The following is a 23,556-nucleotide window of genomic DNA, read 5'->3' on the forward strand; positions in this document are numbered from 1 at the left end:
GTGTGTGTGTGTGTGTGTGTGTGTGTGTGTGTGTGTGTGTGTCTGTATGTCTGTGTGTGTGTGTGTGTGTGTCTGTGTGTGTGCCCGCGCATGCACGCATGTGTGTGTGCGTGTGTGTTTTTGTTTCCTGTGGCTGTATATGTGTGTGGGCATGTGTGTGTTTGTGTGTGTGTGTGTGTGTGGATGTGCGTGTGTGCCTGCGCGCGCGTGCGCGCGTGTGTGCCTGCGCGTGTGTGTGCGTGCGTGCGTGCGTGTGTGTGCGTGTGCGTGTGCGTGCGTGTGCGCGTGCGTGTGTGACCATGCTTGTGAGTGCTGTTCAGGTACACATTGGGCCTATTCTACATCATGGACGTCCAAGTCACAGTCACATCGTGGTGATCTCAGATACACACACATACACACAAACAGACACTTGCCATTGTTACAGTGAGCTAATCAATTATCTCAGCATGATGTCATCGTCCTCCAGAATCTCCTCCTCTCTCCCGCCTCTTCCGTACAGAGTAGGTCAGCGTTGTGGTGCGGAGAATCATCCTTCCTTTTACTATCAAGTTCCTACAAATACAAATAAAACACTGTGTACATACTAACACAGAAACGCACACACACCCAGGTCACACACACAAACACATACACCCAGTCAAGCACACACGGCAACAAATAGAAACACACACACACACACACACACACACGCACACACAGACACACACACAAACACACGAGTAGACCCAGGGATAGCCATTAGCAGTGAATGATGGTAAGTTGTCCATCACACTGGGTCATCTGGTCTTATTGTGTGTGACAGGATGATTAAACGAAGGACGTAGAAGAAGGGACAGGGTGGTCCACAGGAAGGTCGGCTGTTGTCTTGGCGACGGCTCCCGCCCCCCCCCCCCCTCTCCTGTGTGGTTCATAAATACCTTGAGCATGACATCATCAAGACCCGCCCCCAACCTAATGACGGATGTGCCAATCAAGTTAAGATGTGCACCGTTGTAGGAGCGCGATGACGACGCGCTATGCAAACGATATACAGTTATCTCTCCATCGAAATCAATAAGGATGCGTTTTTATTAAGGTGTGTAGAATTATATGCCTTCAAATTGTTCTACTTTAAGTGCGTTTCTCCGTCGCTTCCTCTTCACATGGACGTCATCATGGGCGGTTTGACTGGGAATGGTCCCAGGCCACACACGGCTTGGAACGTACAGAGAGCAAGCAAGGCCTCTCCGCAGATCCCCCAGAACTCAAAGCTTGAACCTGTGGCCGTTGGTCTGGTGTCTGACCCGGCATGCCAAGCATTTGTTGATAACGTTTTCTGGGGCTGTGGACAGCTGTCGTCTGGACTAAGAAACATCATTCTAATATACTATGAGAGTCAATTATTTGTTTGCAAACTGAAGAAATCCAAACAGAAACTGGACTGCTTCCTCCTGGTTTAAATTACTCCCTGTTCACAACACAATTATACCATAAAACACAAAAAAAAACTCATGCCCAGTTAACAACAGGCAAAATACAGACAACTTGAAGCTATCCCATCATGTCCTTACTGAAATGATAACGCAATTAAATTACATGAAAAAAGAGTAATGAAATGTGCTTGTAATTTTACTGATAAGAATCACAGAATTTCCATTTATCTTGAACAGGTCTGTGACCAGAGGATAATAAACATAACGTGGATGTTGTGTTTTCCACACAGCCACCAACAGCGCAACACATCTCTGAGCAGATCGAAAGGCGCCTTGGCAGCAGCAAACACTTGGCTGTTACGTTGAGACTTTAAGGAGTGAGAAGAAGGAGGACAGATTTACTGCCTGTCTTTTTCTCGTATATATTCGCAGCCTGATGGTTGTAATCCGTATCCGTGCTATAATTCATTCTCCTTCTCCGGGGTATCTGAGTGGGAGGAAAGCTAATCTTCATCCTGGAACATTACGCCAATCACTGAGGAGATGAGCACAGCAGGCGGGACTTACTGCATGGCCTAGATATCACTTAATTTGGATCACTTCAAACAACATGGAAGAGAAACACATCCCTTTCATTAGGTCAGGTGTACACCAAGATGCTTGTGCCGAGTTTGAGTCTGTTTAACTCAACCCTCGAGCTGATCCTGTCCAAAGACAAGAGGCCGACGGATCAGGGTCGACATTCATCCCTGATTGGCATCTCCGTGGCGGGTGGCGCGCAGCACGGCAGGTATAAGGTCAGAGGACGCTCAAAGCCAGGGATCCTATCTGTTCCTACATCAGATGACAGCGTGTCTCGGTGGTCTCATAGGTTAGCCGGAGAGAAGGATTGCTATCGATCCACACCACTCAAACGCTGTAGCCCTGCAGACGAGACGGTCTGACGGCCGTCTGACCGTCTGCTACCGCGGTCATACATGTCTGCCCGCGTCCCGCTCCTGAAACTACAAACAGCATATCCTCTGACGGCGATATTGATAAAAACACGACTTATTTATCTGAATCGTACTGGGATTGGACTGAGGCTATCGTCAGCCATCAGACAGAGGCTTCTGTCGGATGGCTAAAACCGCATAGGGCCGGATCAAGTCATTAGTTCCAGACCAATGAAGCTGGGAGAAGGAGAAGATTATAATTTGCCATATTTATGTGTTTTTTTATTTATTTATTTGTGCAGCAGTCCCGCGCCAGAGCACGCCCCCCCCCCCCCACCAGCCCCTCCTGCTCCCCATTTGTGAAATTGGATGAGGTCATTTCCTGTCAGATGATTAAATGTACTTTGTGTTATACTCATTGTGTGTGTGTGTGTGTACGCGATGTGTGTTTGTGCTTGCGTGTGCGTGTGTGTGTGTGTGTGCGTGTGTGTGTGTGTGTTCCGTGTTCCGTAGGATGTGGGTGGTGATTTATGAAACAGTGAGGTGAATGAGCATCGTCTGGATTTGTGTTCGGCAGAAACCTCAACAATGCCGGATGCCGCCTGAGGCTAGCTATGTCCTGTGTCACATGAATGGAACATTTGCAGCATTTGTTGCTTGTGCATGAGGTTAACGGTTTAACATAAACAATTATGAATGCATTAGCCCCACGAGAGCACAGACATGCAGTGATTCACAGTCTCTCAGAAAGTAAGTACAATATGGTGGACCTCTACAATAGGTCTCTACTGCTTTTCTTTCTTCTCTGATGATGGAACATTCATCTGACATGCATCTGTCTATCTATCTAATTATCCATCTATTCATCCTTCCATCTATCTCTCCCTTTACTGTGGTTGGTTTGCTTAACAGTCACTGTAATTACTGGAGATTATCAGTAACATGCTTAAAATATGAACAAAATAACTGTGAACGCGTCATCAATATTGAACTAGTTAGCCTGCACACACACACACACACACACACACACACACACACACACACACACACACACACACACACACACACACACACACACACACACACACACACACACACACACACGCAAACCAATAAACTGCCATCAATAATTAAGTTGGTCCAGGCTCTGAATGTGTCTGTGTCAAATGTCACATCATGTCAAGGTATCTAATGATTTTTCTAGCATGAATGTCTTCATTTAACATATTGTTTCCTCTGGCCTCGGTTAATCGCATACCATGGAACAATTAAAACTGAGTCCCAGCCTGCAGAGGAAGGTCTGGACTGCTTGCTCTGACAGAGCCCTGGTTAGACAACGCCCTCTATGCAAATTCACACACAGCCAGGCTGAAAGGGCTCTGGGAGGAAGGAAAGCACTTCCAGCCTGACGGAACCAGGCTTGGATATGAATGAATCTGTGTTTACCTGGCTACATGATTTTGGTTGCTATATATATCACCCCACCCATTTAACTTGAATGGTATATCTGCAACCATTAATCTTCCATTGTTCTCCATGTATATTATGCGTAGAATGCAAATGGACCAAAGGGGTGACTTCCAAGGTGTGTGTGTTGACATAATTTGACTTTGTTGGCCGTATGGAGACCTGTTCACTTTCGCTTGTTTACTATTGCCTTGTGAGGAGTCTGAGGACTGTGCCAGTCCTTAGCAGGGGACCCTCGTGCTTAAAGCTGCAGTATGAGTGTGATTCAACCAATGGTGTCCTCCAGAGTTAAAGTTCAAGTAAGTCAGTACAGATATATTGTTGAAGATCTTAAAGGTTTAAAATGTCAGGAGACATTTTAAAAAAATGAGGGGAGTGTGTGGCACATGGTATATTACAATGTAATTATCCAATCAGCTTAATTATAATTATTAATTTAATAAAAATGATAATAATAATAATTATTGAACGTGTATCTACGATATCTTGAATGTTTACAGACACCCATATTCAATTGAAAACATTTATATTTTGAGGATGGAAGGCATGGGATCTCCTGCTGCCACATAAACTGTGGGCTTTCGCTGCGTTCTTCTGTTGGCAATTAACATCGGAACAGGTAAAGCAATCCCAGACTCGCCGACTCACAAATGTGAATCGTCTGATGAAATGCATACATATTAAATAATAAAAGTGAGTGGATAATTCCTCGGAAATATACTATGTGCCACATATTCATCATTAATTCTATCTTTTTCTTCTTCCTCTTCTTCTTCCATCCTCGTGGTCCTCACCTCTGCCCCACCTTTCCGCCCCTCTGCAGCCCCGTCTCTGGCCCTAAGTGGGTATCATGGCCCATCGCCATAGTAACAGACAGCCGTGACAGGTGGATACCGGAGGTGGTGCGGCGAGGCGTAACTCCCTGCAGGCCTGCGATGCTGAGAATATTAAAATAGCTCTCTGCCACACCAACTCCACCCTCTACACACTCGCATCACTCCCAAACTCTGATGAACCAATGCCCTGTGAGGAGGCTCAGCCTTTGTGTCGATTCCCCAGCATGCTTCACTCACGTTGTATACTGATGAGGTCGGACTCTGTGGACTTCCAGAGGCTTCTGCGAGGGCAGTTCATTTAGGAATGTTTTGTGTATGTGCTGCCAGTTATGTCTGGTCATTCTACAATGTCTTCCAAACAACAAAGCTATCTGTTGAGCATAAAATACACTGCTGTTGTTATAGTTGGGACATTATAATAGTTATCTCAGGAAAGCTTCCGCTTCTTACCCTTTATGCATGTGTTGCAAGCATGGCAGACACACACACACACGCAAATGCACACACACACACACACACACACACACACACACACACACACACACACACACACACACACACACACACACACACACACACACACACACACAAACATGCACACACACACACACGCAAATACACACACACACCACACACACACACACACACACACACACACACACACACACACACACACACACACACACACACACACACACACACACACAGAGCAAGTTCCTTATTAATAACTGCATTACACATGCTTCCCATAAATACAACAAAGCACTCGCATGCACACATTAATCCGCACAGGAGTGCAAGCACACACAAACAAAACACACAGTAGCACTGAGCCACTCAGATGCACCTAGTTCAAATGGGAACATGCACGCACACACACACGCACACACACACACACACACACACACACACACACACACACACACACACACACACACACACACACACACACACACACACACACACACACACACACGCACACAGCACACAAAAGCAATGCCACTTGAATGTGAAAAGATGTGTGGAAGATCAGCCCAGGCAGGTACCACAGCTGGTATCCGCATCCCTGGTACTGGACCCAGTGGAGCCGCGCTGAGCAAACGGGGCTCGTGGGACAAAGATAAAGGTGCAGGAGCTGTAGTAACCAAGTGAAGGAGCAGACAAGCCATCCTCTTAACCTTCTTTAGGTGTTGGGTTCTCCACTGGAAACGAGACTCAGAACACATAGAAGCACCGAACACACAGGTGGAGACCCCCGATGTGACGAAAAACTAAACTAAACAAAGAAAGATACTGGGACGGCCGAATGGCGGACATGCGTTAGTTCAGAACTCACCATTAGCAGACAAACAGCCGATTCGGGCATGAGTGGGACAGCCATGATGTGGTGCTCCTGTCGTTTCTGAGCAGGCACCGATGTTCTTCTCGACCTTCTACCGGAGGCTTCCCAATCCTTTATTCTCAGAGGTGCAGGCACCTTCTTTGCACTGATGGGAGACTGCTGGCCAATCCCTCGGCTTTGTTTTCCCGAGTAACCCTCTCTCTCTCTCTCTCTTTCTCCTCTCTCTCTCTCTCTCTCTCTCTCTCTCTCTCTCTCTCTCTCTCTCTCTCTCTCTCTCTCTCTCTCTCTCTCTCTCACTCTCTTCACTCTCTCTCTCTCTCTCTCTCTCTCTCTCTCTCTCTCTCTCTCTCTCTCTCTCTCTCTCTCTCTCTCTCTCTCACTCTCTTCACTCTCTCTCTCTCTCTCTCTCTCTCTCTTCACTCTCCCCTTATTCACAGCTGATTAACTGCTCTGGCTCCCGCTCCCCAGATGGAGTGAAGAAGCACTGCGTCTCATCCGGTCCTTTGATCTGACAGCAGTCCACCCCTCCTCCTCGTCTGTACTTATGATACACTCTCTGCAGACCCCTCCAGCCTCCCGGACCCCCTCCCCTCACACGCGGTGACTCCTGTACCTCGTGGAGCTCGCTCCCCCCGCCCTCTCAGCGCCAGCACGTCGCTGTTCCCTGTCTGCCGCACAAACTAGAGATCCAGGCTCTAACGCTCTCTCTCAGAGCATCTCTGGCTTCTCATGCCTCCCCCCCCCCCCCAAAACACACACACACACACACACACGCGCGCGCGCGCGTGCCTCTCTTCTCTGGTAGTATTCCCCGGCCACTCCTCTGCGGTCCTGCCGACCACGGCTCTGGAGTTCCCCAGGCACAGCGCGCGCCTCCCGGGGAGCAGAGGGGCGTGAGCGCGGGTGTCCCCTGTCGGGTCCTCTCAGAACAATAAGGCAGGGCGAGGACGCAGGAGACAGGGAAGGAAGCGACAGAGAGCACGTGGAGGTACGGGCGTGAGGTGCAGAGGACACGGTGAGAGGACTGCAGACGGGGCAGGGAGATGGAGGGAGTGAGAGGGATGGAGAGAGGGAGAGGGATGAGAGTGAGGAGGAGGGAAGCTGCCGGTGAGACCAATCCACGCTGCGTCGCCACGCGTAAACCAACCCGGGGGGAGGAGGAGGAGGCAGTGGGGGGACTTGAGTATGTGTGTGTGTGACGTGTGTGTGTGTGTGTGTGTGTGTGTGTGTGTGTGTGTGTGTGTGTGTGTGTGTGTGTGTGTGTGTGTGTGTGTGTGTGTGTGTGTGTGTGTGTGTGTGTGAACAGACCGCGCCTACCGATGCCAAGAGGGAGCACACCAAAGACAGCAAAGGATCATGGGAAGTGGATAAATAAGGGCGCTCTTAATTAAAGGCATGTGCTTGTGTGTGTGTGTGCGTGTGTGTGTGTTTGTGTGCGTGTGTGCGTGCGTGCGTGCAGTCATAACATCCCTAAGCGACTGCAGTGAACATTAAACCTTGTGCGATGTTTTAACGTGGGACTGATTTCGCACACGAAATAAGACTACTACTGATTTGTATGCGTGTGCGTGTGTGTGTGTGTGTGTGTGTGTGTGTGTGTGTGTGTGTATGTGTGTGTGTGTGTGTGTGTGTGTGTGTGTGTGTGTGTGTGTGTGTGTGTGTGTGTGTGTGTGTGTGTGTGCGTGTGTGTGTGTTTATGTGCGTGCTTGCGCCCTGGATACTTCCTTGTCACCCGAGACAGATACGAAGGTGAATGAAATCAGTCTTCAACGTTCACTCTCTCGTAACGTTGATTGTGTGAATGCCAGGAGGAAGAATGTGATGGGGTTTGGGGCAGGTGTGAGGTTAGCCCTACAGCATTATCAATCCTACATTCAATAACCCTGCTCAGAACCAACTGACACCACCATCATAGGTAAAGAATGTCCTTATAAAGCAAATGGACTGCATTGTAAAGCATGTTCCTATTCACCTGGTCTTCTCTCTCACTACATCTGATGCAGGAACAATTAATAATTACGCCAATTACATTGACGCAATTGGTCATAGAACCATCCCATTGACCAATGGATGGTGGCTCATTTCACCATCCACAACCACACCCACCACACATTCACAAACCAATAGCACAACCTCCTCTTTTGATACGACTGCCATTTGATACGACTCTGATCTGCCCAAAATGAACGTGGTGAAGAGCTGGGGGAGCATTATGTACCAATCTGCATGGTCTTGCATGAGTCTGACAAACACTGGCACTAACCAATACACAAACACTGGCACTAACCAATACACAAACACTGGCACTAACCAATACACAAAATCCATTAGTGAAATCGTTCGGAATCGATGAGGATGCGTGTGCTTGGATACTCGCTATTAGCTATGGTTTTTAATCCCTCCCTTTTTGTCGTTTATTTCTTTCCACACACTCAAACAGAGTAATATTTACAACCAGAATAAGGAAGTCGATTGAGAATTCAAGGTAATAGATTGAGAAACTAAGGAAGTCTCTTCCTATTTAAAATAAGTATATCAAGAGTTAATGGGTGTGTATGGGTCTTTAAGCAGATTCATAAAACAAGGGGAAAACCCCAGGATAATGAACGTTCAAATGTGTTTAAATCCCCTAAAATAACAACTTTTTCATTAACTTCCCATTTTTGAATAAATAAGTGTAGAAATGATGAAAGGGTTGCCATCTTGTGGCTAGTCTAATAAATACATAATGTAAGCTTGTTGTATTTATCTTTGCTAATTCTGTCTGAAAACGTTAACGTTAAACGACCTCATACTATGCACGAAGCGTGTATGATCATGTAACCAGTTAAGACCTTTTAGTTTAAGGTTAACAACATTTTCCAAATGAAATAATAAACGAATACTTCAACCCGCTTCATCCACACTAAAAACCGGAAGAGGAACTTGAAGGGGCAGTTGGGCACTTGCCAAATATAAAATCTATTTCCACAAACTGCACACTTCTCATTTGTTTTCCTCCTGAACTGAAAGGGTGAGTACCAGAAATCCTAAAACATTCAGAAGAATAATCTAAGAATTAGAAGAATTAGTTTAGCTGTTGTGTTAAGTTATATTTTCAAATATAATAAGTAACAAACCGTTTCATTTATGCCAGTTAATGTCTGGAAACAACAACACATTTTGTGTTGAAATGTGTGATTCGCTCTCCAGTGAGACAGGACAAATATATATTTTGAAATCACAAACTTGTAATGTGTAGCCAAGACTATTTCCATCTAAAAGGTGAAGCGCATCTTTAGAAAGATGGCAAAAAATAAGTTCGAATTAGGTGCGTTTCTATCAAGTGGTTGGAGCGGACAACGAAACACATTCAGGGCTAGTCGTATCATGTTGATAACATGCTCTCTCTTAGATCCTGATATATAGTGGAATTGCGTTGTTGTTTTCCATCTAAAATAGCTGCCAGGTTTTTTTCTTCGATGAGAGCATTCCTGTTTTAAAATATCAGTGTGTAAGCTATAAAATAGGCTATATAGGAACATTTTAAAAGTATAACAAAGATGGAGGCCTATTCAACACATTTACATACTGTTATTTAAAAATGAAAGAGGGGTTTTGTTTTACATAATACGTCGCTGATGGAGGAAACCCATCGCAACGGAAATCCCGGTCGGATCCATCTGATCGTGTGTGTGTGTGTGTGTGTGTGTGTGTGTGTGTGTGTGTGTGTGTGTGTGTGTGTGTGTGTGTGTGTGACGTCTTTCTATTCTATTCTCGCTCGTTCGTAATTCTTATATCAATAGCCTACTCTCCAATAATATAATAATAGAATAGACTGATTGTTTATATGTAGGGTACAGCTGGCTTGCCGTGAGAATACGCATAACTTTTCATTTATATTTATTCAAAAGATTGACATACTATTTTAAAACTAAAGAGGCTGGTGTTTTGTTTTAAATAATTTGTTTATATTGTTCAGTAGTTACATGCCTACATGAGGCCGTAGCACAGTTAACAGACGAGCTGAGCTGGTGACGTCATCGAGTACTTGAAGTCCGGACTTGCCAAGTACGATCTTCCAAGTCCGAGAGTCCGTAGTTCGCGTACTTGGAATTGAGAAACGGCCTGCGTGTCATCTCATTAGCATCTGTACTTTGGCCACGGCACACCTCTCCCAAATGTGCCGTGGCCTAGGGGCTGTTCCGTGCTGGAACGCGGATGGCGTGGTCACACTAGCCAAACGTTCTAGACTTTAGTATGCAAATGAGCTCGGGCACGGGACCGTGGCCCTAGTGTGAGTGGCCCTAGGGCCTAGACGATTTTATGCGAATATTGGTGTTTCCATCACCGTTTACTGATTCGATAGGCCTACTTAAAAATTCGCATAAAATCAGGGGGATGGTAACGCAGCTTATGGAATAAAAAAGCTTAAGGAAAACGATTCAAGTCTAGTGTGATTAAACAAGTCCTTGACTTTTATCTAATCTATCATCATTTAATAAAAAGCCTGTAATTTTTTACTACAGTCTTTGCTACAAAATACAAGTTCGCGTTGTAAGGAGCAGCGACAGGTCATGGCAACGGGAATGTGTCACAATCAGAACAGGTTAACTCAAATGAATCACGTAAAGCTCTACTACTTCATAAAGTGATACCTGTCACTAAGCTCCGCCCTTAGAACACAAATGAGCCAATGACATTCCAGCCTTAACTAAACTCGGACATCGGCTCGGACAACTCAATGGAAAACCATCAGTGCCTGCCAACAGAATAAACACACACACACAAACACGCACACACACACAGCCCGGCACCATCCCGCGACATAAATACAGGAAGTTAACATGGACTAGCCCATAACGCGGGGGAACTCCGGTCAGTGAATGAATGACAAGTACGTACAGACTATTGATAATTATCATGGGTTATTGGTATGGCTTGATTACTATTCTACGGGCTTGATGAATTTTCTTGACAGGGAATACAGAAAAAGATATACAGCATAGGCAAATGTCCATCCGATGTTTCGGTAGTCTTTCGGCTTGGTTTCACTTTGGTTTCACTTTCAAAATAACAAACCAAAAAATACGAGTGTGAGACAGCCACAACTCATAGTGGTCCAAGCTCACATCGACATTGTGCCTGACGTCTCATGATTTGCTAGTGCTGTGTCCCTCCGTGTGAGCCATGTTAATGGCTTTTCTGTATGTTTGTGCAGTCTTAATATCAGATGTCGTCAGTCAGCCGCCCAGCCGTGAAGCTTGGTAACGATGTCCTGCAGGACTGGAAGCAGATTGGACGCGGAGGCTTTGGGGCGGTGTACTGCGCCAGGCAAAAGGACTGGTGTTTTGATGTGGCTATCAAGATGCTGCACACAAATGATAGGTACTGCATTTTGCATTTTTGAATGCAAAATACCTTCGTGCATGGGAACATGCTCTGCCGAGTGGTAAAGCGTGTACAACATAGGCCTGATACATCTTTGACTAACTAATTAGCAAGTTTGTCATGGATCTAATGGGATTTGGTTCAGCGATTTTTATTTTTATTTTAAATGATGCATCTTCTCCTCCTTCCACATCCAGTGACCAGCTGTGGAAGGAGGCCCAAGCCATGACCAGGGCCTGCAGCCCATTTGTGCTGACGGTCTTCGGAGTTTACCGGGGGATTCCTCCGGGAAGTAGCAGACACGAGTGTGAGGGCATCGTCATTGAATACATGAAGAGGGGTACCTTGGAGTCCCTCCTGGAGAGGCTGGCGGGCCCCCCTCCTTGGCCCCTGGCCTTCCGTCTGGCCCAACAGCTGGCCCTAGGTATGAACTTCCTGCACACGCTGAGTCCCCCCCTCCTGCACAGGGACTTGAAGCCCAGCAACGTGCTGCTGGACGACCACCTCAACGCCAAGGTGAGGCAAATGTGATCACCTCAACGCCAAGGTGAGGCAAATGCCCAGAGGTGGCCCGCTTTGGGACGCTCGTCAGTGGACTGTTTGTCCCTTTTTCATGCCTTTTGTTTTCTGGGTCCAGCTTGCAGACTTTGGTCTGTCCAGGGTGTCAAACAGCCATTTGAACAGCAGTGGAACGACCACAGAAGACCAAGCAGGCACACTGGTCTTCACACCCCCTGAGGCTTTTGATCTGTCCTACAAGCCTGTCCGCTCCTACGACATCTACAGGTTAATTCTTGATGCTTTCCACGTAGCTAGAATTGAACCCTTTTCATAATGTTTGACCTTTGTGAAATTTGTGAGAACTTTTCTTTTCTCTTTCAGCTATGGGATAGTTATCTGGTCCGTTTTCACTGGCAAAAAACCCTATTCAGGTGATATGATATTTCACAATTCATATATTTTTATATTTGTCAATTTTTCATTCATATTTCAGGCAAGACTTAAGTATTTTTCATAGCCAGCTGAAAGTTGTAAAGTGAATCCCATGGATCTAGATATGCATTGTTATGTCTACATATCTTAGCATTCACAAGTCATTCATTGCATCTGTCATTCTCTTATAATATAATATGTGATATGTATTATTTATTTTTTAAACACTGTCTTCGTATAGGCGCTATAACCAGTCTGGTTCATCTACGAGTACCTCTCGGAGATAGACCTCCCACTGATGAAGTGGATCATTCTCAAGCAGACGGGTTGAGTGATCTGGTAACGCTCATGGAGAGATGTTGGGACCATGATCCGGATAAAAGACCGTCCTTTGGAGGTGACTACTGGTAGCAGTTACGTGCTACTTTGATCTCAAAGGTTTAAAGGTTGTTGATTGTGAAACAGCAGCGATTATTAAGGTATAATATCTAATGTTTCCATATTTAAGAAACTATAATTTTATATTTTGTTGAGTTGTATACTTACCTTAAACCAAAGGGTAGATTTCATTTGTTGTCCGTTATTGCCCCTTTTCCCCTTACTTCCAGTGAAACACAGAAAAACAGTAATGCAGTAGAGATCTGCTTTATTGATGTAATATTGTGTAACTCCAAATTGCCTAACCCTTGTCTAACCCTATATTTTGAGGCTATTTCCTAAGAATGAATTGACATAACGTGTATAAAACTTGAATACATTATCTTATGTGTTAGCATGATGAGTCAGGTTACAGATTTCAGTGTTTCCCCCAGCACTGTATGGCCAAGGCCGCCGCCTTAACAACCAAAGGGCCCTGCCTTGACTACCAATGTATAAATAACACAACAATAGTCGTGCCATAAAGTTTTTTATGGCACGCCAAACAGACAACAACTATTGTTTTGATTGAGAGCCCTAGAGGCAGAAATCTTACAGTAAACCTTTAAAAAGTTCCAGTAATCAAGTCCTATTTGCTCGTTGTTTTAGATTGCCTTGAAGTGACCGCTGGGGTCTTTCCCAGGGATGAGGGGGCGATTCGCCGGGCGGTGGATCAGGTTTTGTCAAAGCTGGTGTGTAGGTTTGGGAAAGTTGTTAAAACAAGCATCAAACAAGGTTTTATTTTCTTTTTCATTAATCGTAACTTGTATTTGTCTCAATAACAATGTTCCGCTATCTAAAGGACTCAGAAATGGTGCCCTCTTGTGATATAGCTCACTGCCATTCGACCATGAAAGAAGATTTACACAAAAAGGTAAAAAACTATTATATTACTACTGACTTTTGTCCCAACTATGTTGCTCCGATCAGATCATCAGATCAGAGCAGTGTGGAGGGTGAAGTTATGACAAATTTAAATCAGCCACTGATTCAGTTGGAGCAATTATTCTTTTGAGATTCTTTACATAAGAACAAATATTCTGGTAGCATTCATCTATCTATCGATCTACTTCCAACAGGGTCCTGTTGACGGAGTCAAATCAACGAAACCTTTAAGCATTGAAGATAAAGGTCAGTGTTTAACATTTTCACCATATTCATACCATGATACCAACACCAAATATGCATCAAGACGAATTATATTCATAAATATTTTCAGAATAATTTTATTTATTTTTTATATCCGATAACAGCGAAGTTTGTGGATAATCACAGAGCAAAACTCATTCAAGAAGTATCTATGGTGATGGCCATAACAGAACGTCTTGGGAAAATGGTTCACCCTGAGACATACTCCAAAATTCAAGCTGAGGACACAAACCAAGATAAGCTCCGGGTGCTATATTCAACCCTTCACTCAGGAGGGTCGAGGGTTAAAGCAGCCTTCTACGATGCACTTGAAACCCATGAGCCAGATCTGCTAGCAGATTGGGCTAGCAGATTGGGCTAGCAGATCAAAGCTCCCTGAAGTGATCACCAAGGTGTTTGCTATCATATGACTCGGCACAGAAACAGCCACTTGCCGGTGAGACATCCCAAGACCGCACCCGCTTGTTTAAAACTCATCCTAACGATAGCCTCGTGGGGCTTTATAGGAATCTACAGGTTCAAAAGACACGTCATCGTGCTGGAGCTTGAATCTTCACAGTACCGACCAGTGGTGGATGGATTTATGAACCGCTTAAAGCGTAAATAGATGGCCGGTTTCAGAAGCAGAAAGCCCATGAGAAAGTGATGAAAGATATCCAAGGATCATTTACCAATGTACAAGGGTTAAATTAAGTGACCCTCCAAGACACAAGACACTTACTTTACTTGAGTTAGTATATTTGTATCAACTTTCTATTCCTAGAATTTTTTTAAGTTATACATTTACAGTGGACTCTTCTTCATACTTTTTAGCTGTGCTAACAGGGCATTTTTTACTCTACTAATGTTAACGTTAGCAGTAGTTGCTTAGGTAGATGCAATTCAGAGGATCCATAATTCCCATTTACCGTTCATGAGTTGACTAGAATTTCTATTTGCTGTAAATATTAATCTTAATTGCAAGATTTTACCCGTAATAATAATTATTTATTTATATACTATTATTATAACTACGCTATTACAAACATTTATATTGTGTGTGTATTTTTCAAGTTGTTTATGAAAAGGCAGTGTGATCACCATAACTATTGCCATTATGATTAATGTTGTGTATTCTAACATAAATTGTAAGAACATAATCCAGAGTTTGAATTCTTCATTCTCAGAATTCTGATTTTAAACCCAGAGCTCAAAAAAGTTAACATGTGGTCCGAATCCTTGAACACGCAAAAACATCCTTACCGTACATGTTGTTTGTTTGTTGGAAATTCTTTATTAGGAACAATCCCTTGAGATGAATCATCTCGTTTTCAAGGGGGTCCTATAAACTACAATATGGACATTTTATCGTACAATTCAGCAAGACAAGACAAACAAAACAAAACAAAACAAAACACATGGACATAGCACATATATCATTGTGTCATAAATCTGTTAAAATGATGGTTATTAAAAACATGAACAGGTGGTCTCTAGATGGGAGGATAGTGCCGTTTTAAACAGGTTGAATGATGTTATGAAGCGAATATGGATTGGTAGATTGTTCCAGTCACAGGGAGCTTTGGATATGCTTTTTTGCCAGATGACAGATTGCACATCTGACTTCATCGATCAGCGTGTGGGTCCCGTTCTGTATGTTGCAGAGTGCCTCCTACTGAACTTTCCCTTCTTTAGCCTCTGAGAGTGTGTTCTTTATTCTAAGAATTCTGTCTTTAAAGCCCATGTTTCAACTTGAAGACCCCTGTGATGAACGTGTAGGTAAATAATGTAGGAACTCGATTTGCGTGAAAGAAACTCAGAACGAGTAAAGACAGAAATTAACATTTGTCCCTAATCCTCTTCCATAGGAGTGGGCGTATTTCAAGTAATTCTACAGCATTGCGGAAGTAAAATATGAAGTCTTGTTTGTATTTTTAAAATAAACTAAATAGAATCTAGTTAATTTGTTTTCTTCTATTGGACTCTGTCTAACGTTCCAGCATATTAGTAAGGTTGCAGTAATGCAGCTTAATGCTAGATGTCAACCCTGATTAAACAAAAATAATAAGCAGAAGATGTCTTCTCTATGCGACGACTTCTGAAAACAACAACACGAATGGGGCAGCCCTCTGTAATTAACGGCATGATGGATTGGTTTGTTCTATCCGTTGTTATCCTTTCTACAAGATGCTCGGCTTTGCAGCCGAATTTTATAGTTATTTTCGCGGACGACTTAGGTTTCGGTGACCTAGGCTGCTATGGGCATCCTTCTTCACTTACTCCAAATATTGATCGTCTAGCAGCTAACGGACTCCGTTTCACAGACTTCTACACTACATGTCCTGTTTGCAGTCCATCCAGGTATAGTCTAGCTAATAGACGTATTTAAGTGTGACATTTTTACATTAATCCACCACCATTCTCTTCAGCTCTAGACACACCCCAGGAAACAAAATATGCATTCTGACAGTCTGTATTTTGCTGCACCTAAAATAGACCTCAACTAACATCCTATAACCCTAATTTCCTCATGCCAAGAGCATCGTTACTGACAGGCCGGTACCAGACCCGCTCAGGAATATATCCAGGAGTGCTTTATCCTGGGTCCAGAGGCGGGTTGCCCCTGAACGAGACCACCATTGCGGAGTTGCTGAAGCCACTGGGCTATGCAACTGCTGCTGTGGGGAAATGGCACTTGGGAGTGGGCCCTGGCGGAATGTACCTCCCCACCCACCAGGGCTTTGACCAGTACCTTGGCATTCCCTACTCTCATGACATGGTCAGTAATCCTGTTTTGTGATCTTGCACCTAGGTATGTGTAATGTTTCCAGCACCATTCAATGGTTTTGCAGGGTTTGACAGCTCAAGCACACATTAACAGCACCCTACTGGCAATCCAGCTAGCCCGCTGTGTAGCAAGTTTGATCCTGGATTTAGATAGTTAGATAGTTATCTCTGGTTTGTCGAGCCTGAGTGAAATCACTGTTAGGCGATGGCACCATTGTAATCAATTGAATCAACAGTTCAGTAACACAACAACTCTAGTCAATTATCAATGGCATACCTTTTGTGTGTGTAATATTATGTTTACAGTCTCTCTCTCTCTCATTGGATGGATGGATGGATGGATGGATGGATGGATATAGATATGTGATTTTTCTTATGAATTGTTTCTATTTATTAAGTTTCTAACAAGGTTGTTATCCATGTCCCTCCAGGGGCCCTGTTGGAACCTGACGTGCTTCCCACCAGATGTGAAATGCTTTGGATTATGTGACGTTGGCACCGTAGCCGTCCCACTGATGCTTCAGGATGTGATCAAGAAACAGCCTGTCAACTTCCTGACTCTGGAGAATTCGTACAGTCAGTTTATGTCAACCTTCATTTTCGATTCAGCATCGAGGAGCAAACCCTTCTTCCTCTACTATCCATCCCATGTAAGTTATTACAAGTTTACATGTTTTTTTGAGTTGGTTTATCTGACTGACAATATAAAAAAATGGAGAACTCGGTCTAGTCTTTCTGGACAGTCTTGAAGAGACGGGTTGGATTAATTCAGTCTTGAAGAGAGGGGTTGGATTTATTCGGTAGAAGTCTAGCTTACCCTTGCTGGTATCTCCCAATTGCCTACCCTAGATTGAAATGTTAATCGAAATGTGATCAACGTATTCAATTCTTCTCTAACTATTACCATTTTCACCCAACTAGCACACACACTACCCCCAGTATGCGGGGCCGAAGGCGGCCGGGGCCTCTCTCAGGGGTCCGTTCGGAGACGCTCTGTTGGAGTTTGACAGCACGATAGGCCACATCCTGGACGTCCTCGAGCAGACGCAGACCATCAACAATACCTTTATATTCTTTACGGCTGACAATGGGTAAGTCGGGTTCATTTAAAGAACAGTATTTGTCTGAATGGGCTTCACAGAGACTTTTCCATCAAATACTTTAAAACAACAAGAATAGAACATATTTATCTGCTTTTAATCAAACCTTAAATGATCTCCCATTAACTTGTGGCCTGAGGATCTCGGCCAGCATGAACTCGGGCTGAGTTGGTGCTTTCAGCAAGCTACCCTCTGGGCTGATAAAACATTGCATGCTGGGAAATATCAAAAGAAATACCTACTAGGCCTGCACGATTCGGGGGGGAAAATATGAATAACGTTTTTTCTGCTTAGAATTGACATCACAATCCTCTGCCACGATTTTGTATTTTGTAAAAATGTAATTTTTGAAAAAAATGGCAGTACCAAACATTGTTTTTGGCAGCTCCAGCACGTTGTGTTTCATGGCCGTTTATAACTCTTTAAAGTGCAGTATCAAAAACGGATTGATTTATTTTGTACATGTAGCAGCACATTGTCTTGTAATTGCTGGCCTTTTGTTACGACTGAACCAACTCCACACACCTGTAAACGAAGGCTTCGCTGTCTTCACGTTTCCCGTGTGGTCGTGGTTCACGGGGCCTAACCGAGCACCGCTGCCTGTCCCCCAGGCCGGAGCTGATGCGGATGACCCGCGGAGGCAACGCGGGTCCGCTGAAGTGTGGGAAGGGCACCACCTTTGAAGGGGGCATGAGGGAGCCCGCCATCGCCTTCTGGCCGGGCGTCATAGCACCAGGTCTGGACGGGAGGGAGCTACCACCTCCCTTTTGACGTTAGCATCATGATGTCATCTTGGCCTTGTCCAGTTATGTTTGAGAGCTTATAGTTAGGAGTGTCGATGACAAGATTATTGGAAACAAAGAGAAAGGTACTGGCTTGGCCAGCTTTTTTTATTTGTATAATATATCAGTTTTATTTTTATTCGATTGATCGTGTTATTGAAATCACAGTGTCGATCAGTATTGATCACAGTATCAACAGCTGTAAAGTCAGAGCGCCTTAACCACATTGAAGACATTGTTAGGGTTCTCTAACCTTGTGTTGGCCCCAGGTGTGACCCACGAGCTGGCCAGCACCCTGGACCTGCTGCCCACCATCGCAAGGCTCTCGGGGGCCAGTCTCCCCCAGGTGCAGCTGGATGGGGTGGATATGACCGACCTGATGCTGACACGCGGGAAGGTAAGTGGCTTCAGCTTCCATCTCAATTCAAGATCAGTTTGAGCACTTAACCCTGACCGCTCCTGACGAGCTGGCTGTCGCCTTGCGTGGTTGACTCTGCCGTCGGTGTGTCAATGTGTGTATTAACCAAAGTCGCTTTGGATAAAAGCGTCTGCTAAATGCCCTAATTGTAATTGTAATTGTGTCTCATCTTTGTCTAGAGTAAGAGGGGCACGATGATGTTCTACCCCACAGATCCCAGCGAGAAAACCAGCATATTCGCTCTCCGGCTTGGCAAATACAAGGCCCATTTCTACACACGGGGTATGTATGTTTCATGTGGTTAAGGCAGGGAACACGTCTCACTGCAAAGCAAGCAGAATGGTCGAACCTTCAAGGGTTCTTTTTCCCCAGGGGAAAGGTTCTGGAATTGAACCCCAATTATCTTGGCCTGAATTTAGGAGTTCTTGACTTACCTAAACATATCCAGCAGTGACGCAGCCACGTCACTGGATAACTCGTACCACTGCAGTCAGCCATGCAAAACATTAGAATTAGAATTTGTTTTAATTAAAAAAGGTACATCATAGGGGCTGCACCCCCCTCAATTGTAAAAATTGTCATAATTGTTGTTGGAGAATTATTGTGGGAAAATTCAGAGAGCATTAAATCGTTCTGCTATTGGAGAATGAAAAACGCACGTTGATACTGTAGGCGGCATTAGCTCATGAATGGCTCCAGGAAAAAGACAACGAAACAAGCGACTAAATAATGGAAAGTAGCCCACATATTTTGATATTTTGAACAGAAACAACAGTTTTATGAAACCAAGACAATGGGACTCAAATTGTAGACTGAAAACTGTACTTGGGCTAAAACCAATTGCAAAAAAATGGTGTTGTTCCTGCTCCAGGTGCCACACACAGTTCGACAGGCCCGGACCCGGACTGTCAGTTTGCGCTGAAGGCTCACGACCCCCCCCTGGTCTTTGACCTGGAGTCTGACCCCTCGGAGAACTACCCCCTGTCCCTGGACACGGAGCCTGCTCTACACGGCCTGCTGGACAAGATCCTTGAGGCCAAAGCTAAGTTTGAGGCCTCCATGGTGTTTGGTGAGAGCCAGGTAGGAAGAGGCTCAGACCCCGCACTAGCGCCCTGCTGTGCCCCTCTGTGTCAACCTAAACCCAGCTGCTGCCAATGTTGATGCATTGGCAAGACTGACCACAAGATTGACTTTAACTCCGCATTTCCCTGCTTTCGCCTAGAGCAGGGGTTCCAAACTACTGAATTGTCACCAAGTCCCAGATAGAAGTGCTTTTTAACTCTGTTTGAATGTGAAATCTTTTTGTGATGTGCCTCGAATATGTTTTGCTCATCATTGTTCAAAGAATGCATCATTTTCCCTTCGGTTAAATGGCTCACGAATGTATTCAGCAATGCACTTTTTGCTTTGCAATGATAAAATAAAGGACAAATAATTTGGACATCAAGCATATATTTTATTCATTAGAACCAAACCCATGACATGGCAATGTGTTTTTTGTCATTTTTTTTTACTTTCAATTTTACAAGTCCTTGTTTTTTTTAAAGATACAAGATGGGATATGTTTGTTCTGTCACATACTGATTTTCCGCAGGTATACAGTGAAGAATTTGTGTACATGTAATAAAGTCAAATGTTTGGTATAACTGTTATTGTAATGTGGGTCTTAGAGAGGTTATGCCAGTGTTTCTCAGAGGCTAGCTTACATAGCTATGTAACACAACAGTGCCACTCAGCTGCACTGTGAAACATAAAAAGAAACTCGAAACAAAGAGGTTCAGATCAGAGAAGAGGCGTGTGTTCCGAGCTTGACAGCGCTAGCTATAATTGGCAGAATGCAATCATGGTTATCCTAAAGCAGCTCTCTAACAGCACATTGTTCAGTATTTATGTGGTCATGTTATACAATAGAGATTTGGAATTACCAGGTACTGAAAACACAGCCCTTGTGACGGACACTGTATTAATAAATGCTGCATGGACACATGACACTGAACTCAATTGATTGCAGATCACATACTTTTTCATATTTTTCTTTCTCTTGCACTTCCTTTTTTTGTTGGTTTTCCAATTTTTCTAAATTATTTTCTAAGTAATGTACATATTTATTTCAATAACATAGTTAACATAAATGACACAGCACTATCTTTTCGATTCACTATCCATATGTACATAATCTAACTGACACATGTAAATAACACACAACGCCAACTCCTTCTAGCCGGTCCAACTGTCAGCTATTCTTTCTTAAAATGGTCACAGAGGGCAACAATGGCTTGGAATTTGAGTCCAACAGAACATGTTTATCTATTGACTATAACTTTAATGAACCCATGACATTCCTGTTAGCAGGCACAATGCATTGGACCTAGTTCAATACGAATCAGCCACCCCAAATCATTGATTTGTGTGTATTGCATACAAGAATGAATGAGGGGTAGAAAACGATTATGTTAAAAGGAACAAACTCACTCACATCCAATCAATAATCACCTTTTGGGGGTATGGCATCACATTATAAGTCTTAAAAACCATCACACTTGGACTACTACACACATGGCCCACCACTAGTGGAGCTGGTAGGCCTACAGTCTTGCTGAACAAGTCAATCGCATGTGCTCTGTAGAAGAGTCCGACATGGTCAGTGGTAATATGGCTTCCATATGTATTTATTTTACCTGAACGTCACAATGAATTGCGCAACACATGGTCTCTGGCCTATGGATTACTGAGCCTACCAAACGTTGCAATTCTCAGCAAAGTTTCCCATGATGAATAAAGTCAACGTTGCAGGCCAAAGTAAGCACAGTTTGAGCGGGTGTGTGATTCATGGGCTTGAAAGCAATTGATCAAACATAGCAGAACAGGACGAAACACAGGAGTAGCCGTCGAAGGATTGAGGAGTTGATCATTTGCTTCCAGTTTGAAGACGACGGCCTGACTGGGTTTCCAGTATGATTCACTTACAGGTGAAAGGATAAAGACAGTTGTCGTTTAATTTATCATAACGGGTTAGAGTCTGCTTTTCTTAACAATGCTAACGTTTAGCATAACAGCCTCTGTTCATACAACGGATGACAACCGCAGTGGCCGCTAAATACTTCGTGTTTGTTATATCATGACGTCTCAAATCCCTCGGCTACGCTTTACGCCATTTATAATAATATCTCTCGCTCCACCCTTCCCTTCTCTTCCTATTTGTTACGAGTGATACCTGCATAACCAACGGTTCTACCTTCTATACATATATTTACAACATACACGAGATGTCGTATGCACACAAAACCTCAGACAAAAGACGGCTCACGGTATTTCTCTCCACATTGCTCCAATGTCACCACGAGTAGAAATCAAACTAGCAGTTCTTCAGTATTGAACAATTACATATTTACAGTTCACCAACTGCCAACGAATCAATCCTACACCATTTTGTGGAGATGATTTCTGTTTGTCTGTCTTTTGCGTTTTGTAAGTGTAGGATTGGCCGTGTCTGTGCATTAAACCTACTTAACATGCACAGAGAGATGAAACAGCCTTAGTAGGTTACATTACTCGTATGTTGTTTCCAAATGGAAGGTAAATCTACAAATTAAAAAGGTGCTCAGATTCTTCGTTTCATATAATAGAAAAGGATGAGAGAAACAAGCAATCCATCCGTCAAGATGATGGAAAATAAACAGATGAGTATATGTGCGTAATCAGTCCAGTGGTCTTGCATACTGTAGAAATCAAATGAACCTTCCCAGGTTTGCGGAGGAGGGCGGGGGGGGGTATTTTACAGTGAGGACTATATCCAGTGAAGCGCGGTAAGGGGCCGTGGTACACCGGCCTACTCCAGGTAGATGTCCTCTGTGGGGCAGGCGTACTCCAGGTGCTCCTGGTAGTACTCCTGGAAGGCTTTCCTGTAGACACAAGAGAGCAAGCGTGACGCTACGACGCCTCTCAACAGCCTGGGGTTCGGCTGAGGGAGGGACGGCTCCAAAAGCGTAGATTCATTCCGTCGTGTTAATTCTGAGAATGGATCCTAAGAAGAAAGCGGAGTTGGGGTCGACTCCGAGCGTCGGAATCGTATAAAGTGAGTTTCTAAATGGTTTACAAGTGTATTAATGCCTATCATTACCAATGTGTTTATTTGTCGTATCCAACATGATGGAGGAATAAAAATCAATAAAGTTATTTAAATAATTTTTAATTATCTTTTATCTGTTAGAGATAATGTAGGATATTGTTATTTCCTTAGATTCTCTCTTTGAAAAACAGCCCACAGGAAAGAGCGTTTTCATCCGTCCTTTCTGCTTCTGTATCGCGTGTTCCTCAGCTCCTTCGTCGTGCAGCCAGTTTAATTATTCAGCCTCTGTCTGCCCAATACAGATCAGGATCAGCGAGCCTCAAGCCGAGCTAGCGATCATTACTTAACCTCTGGAACACTCCCACGTGTACTAAATTGAACGCACATGCACACAAATATTCACACTGCAGTCCACACAAAAATATCCTGGGCTACAACGATAAGTCAACAAATCATCAGTGGACAGTCATTCGACAGAAAATTAATCAAATAAAATTTTGATAATCGATTAATCTTTAAAGTAATTGATCAAGAACCAAAAACATTTGCGGCTTACT

The 23,556-nt window shown here is 44.0% G+C and overlaps 3 protein-coding genes across 5 annotated transcripts in view; 2 read left to right on the forward strand and 1 right to left on the reverse strand.

Annotated features, from left to right (window-relative positions):
- Positions 1 to 8,850: 8,850 nt before the first annotated feature.
- LOC132464014 (receptor-interacting serine/threonine-protein kinase 3-like) lies at positions 8,851 to 15,003 on the forward strand. Of its 2 annotated transcripts, none has more exons than XM_060060168.1 (10): positions 8,851 to 9,008; positions 11,196 to 11,362; positions 11,563 to 11,881; positions 12,003 to 12,151; positions 12,248 to 12,297; positions 12,540 to 12,695; positions 13,325 to 13,407; positions 13,518 to 13,589; positions 13,795 to 13,846; positions 13,969 to 15,003. In XM_060060168.1, exons 2-10 carry the CDS (start codon positions 11,208 to 11,210, stop codon positions 14,223 to 14,225), a joined length of 1,293 nt encoding a protein of 430 aa, XP_059916151.1. In that variant the 5' UTR covers positions 8,851 to 9,008; positions 11,196 to 11,207; the 3' UTR covers positions 14,226 to 15,003. The 2 variants fall into 2 exon arrangements, with proteins under 2 accessions (XP_059916151.1, XP_059916152.1); XM_060060169.1 differs by lacking the exon at positions 8,851 to 9,008 and adding an exon at positions 10,721 to 10,871.
- Positions 15,004 to 15,475: 472 nt separating this feature from the next.
- arsa (arylsulfatase A) lies at positions 15,476 to 20,371 on the forward strand. The gene is made up of 8 exons (XM_060060167.1): positions 15,476 to 16,204; positions 16,382 to 16,622; positions 17,062 to 17,280; positions 17,552 to 17,721; positions 18,342 to 18,466; positions 18,782 to 18,909; positions 19,110 to 19,212; positions 19,802 to 20,371. The coding sequence occupies exons 1-8, from the start codon at positions 15,930 to 15,932 to the stop codon at positions 20,089 to 20,091; spliced, it is 1,551 nt and encodes a 516-aa protein (XP_059916150.1). The 5' UTR covers positions 15,476 to 15,929; the 3' UTR covers positions 20,092 to 20,371.
- The window catches only part of mapk8ip2 (mitogen-activated protein kinase 8 interacting protein 2), a 30,014-nt gene continuing 26,823 nt past the window's right edge, over positions 20,366 to 23,556 (reverse strand). For both annotated transcript variants that reach the window (XM_060060160.1, XM_060060159.1), the window contains exon 14: positions 20,366 to 22,832. In XM_060060160.1, the coding sequence (XP_059916143.1) occupies positions 22,760 to 22,832 (73 nt within the window). In that variant the 3' untranslated portion in view covers positions 20,366 to 22,759. The remainder of the gene's footprint in view (positions 22,833 to 23,556) is intronic.

The sequence above is a fragment of the Gadus macrocephalus genome, chromosome 9, assembly GCF_031168955.1.
Source record: "Gadus macrocephalus chromosome 9, ASM3116895v1".
NCBI classification, from domain to species: domain Eukaryota; kingdom Metazoa; phylum Chordata; class Actinopteri; order Gadiformes; family Gadidae; genus Gadus; species Gadus macrocephalus.

What these genes read in the sequence shown, in the direction of transcription:
- arsa (XM_060060167.1), top strand. Translation starts at nt 15,930, where the DNA reads ATGCGACGACTTCTGAAAACAACAACACGAATGGGGCAGCCCTCTGTA. An exon ending in GCCGGGCGTCATAGCACCAG is followed by an intron (nt 18,467 to 18,781) that starts GTCTGGACGGGA and finishes TGTTGGCCCCAG; the next exon opens with GTGTGACCCACGAGCTGGCC. An exon ending in GGCCCATTTCTACACACGGG is followed by an intron (nt 19,213 to 19,801) that starts GTATGTATGTTT and finishes TTCCTGCTCCAG; the next exon opens with GTGCCACACACAGTTCGACA.
- LOC132464014 (XM_060060168.1), top strand. Translation starts at nt 11,208, where the DNA reads ATGTCGTCAGTCAGCCGCCCAGCCGTGAAGCTTGGTAACGATGTCCTG. An exon ending in ACGACCACCTCAACGCCAAG is followed by an intron (nt 11,882 to 12,002) that starts GTGAGGCAAATG and finishes TTCTGGGTCCAG; the next exon opens with CTTGCAGACTTTGGTCTGTC. An exon ending in ATCAGGTTTTGTCAAAGCTG is followed by an intron (nt 13,408 to 13,517) that starts GTGTGTAGGTTT and finishes CGCTATCTAAAG; the next exon opens with GACTCAGAAATGGTGCCCTC.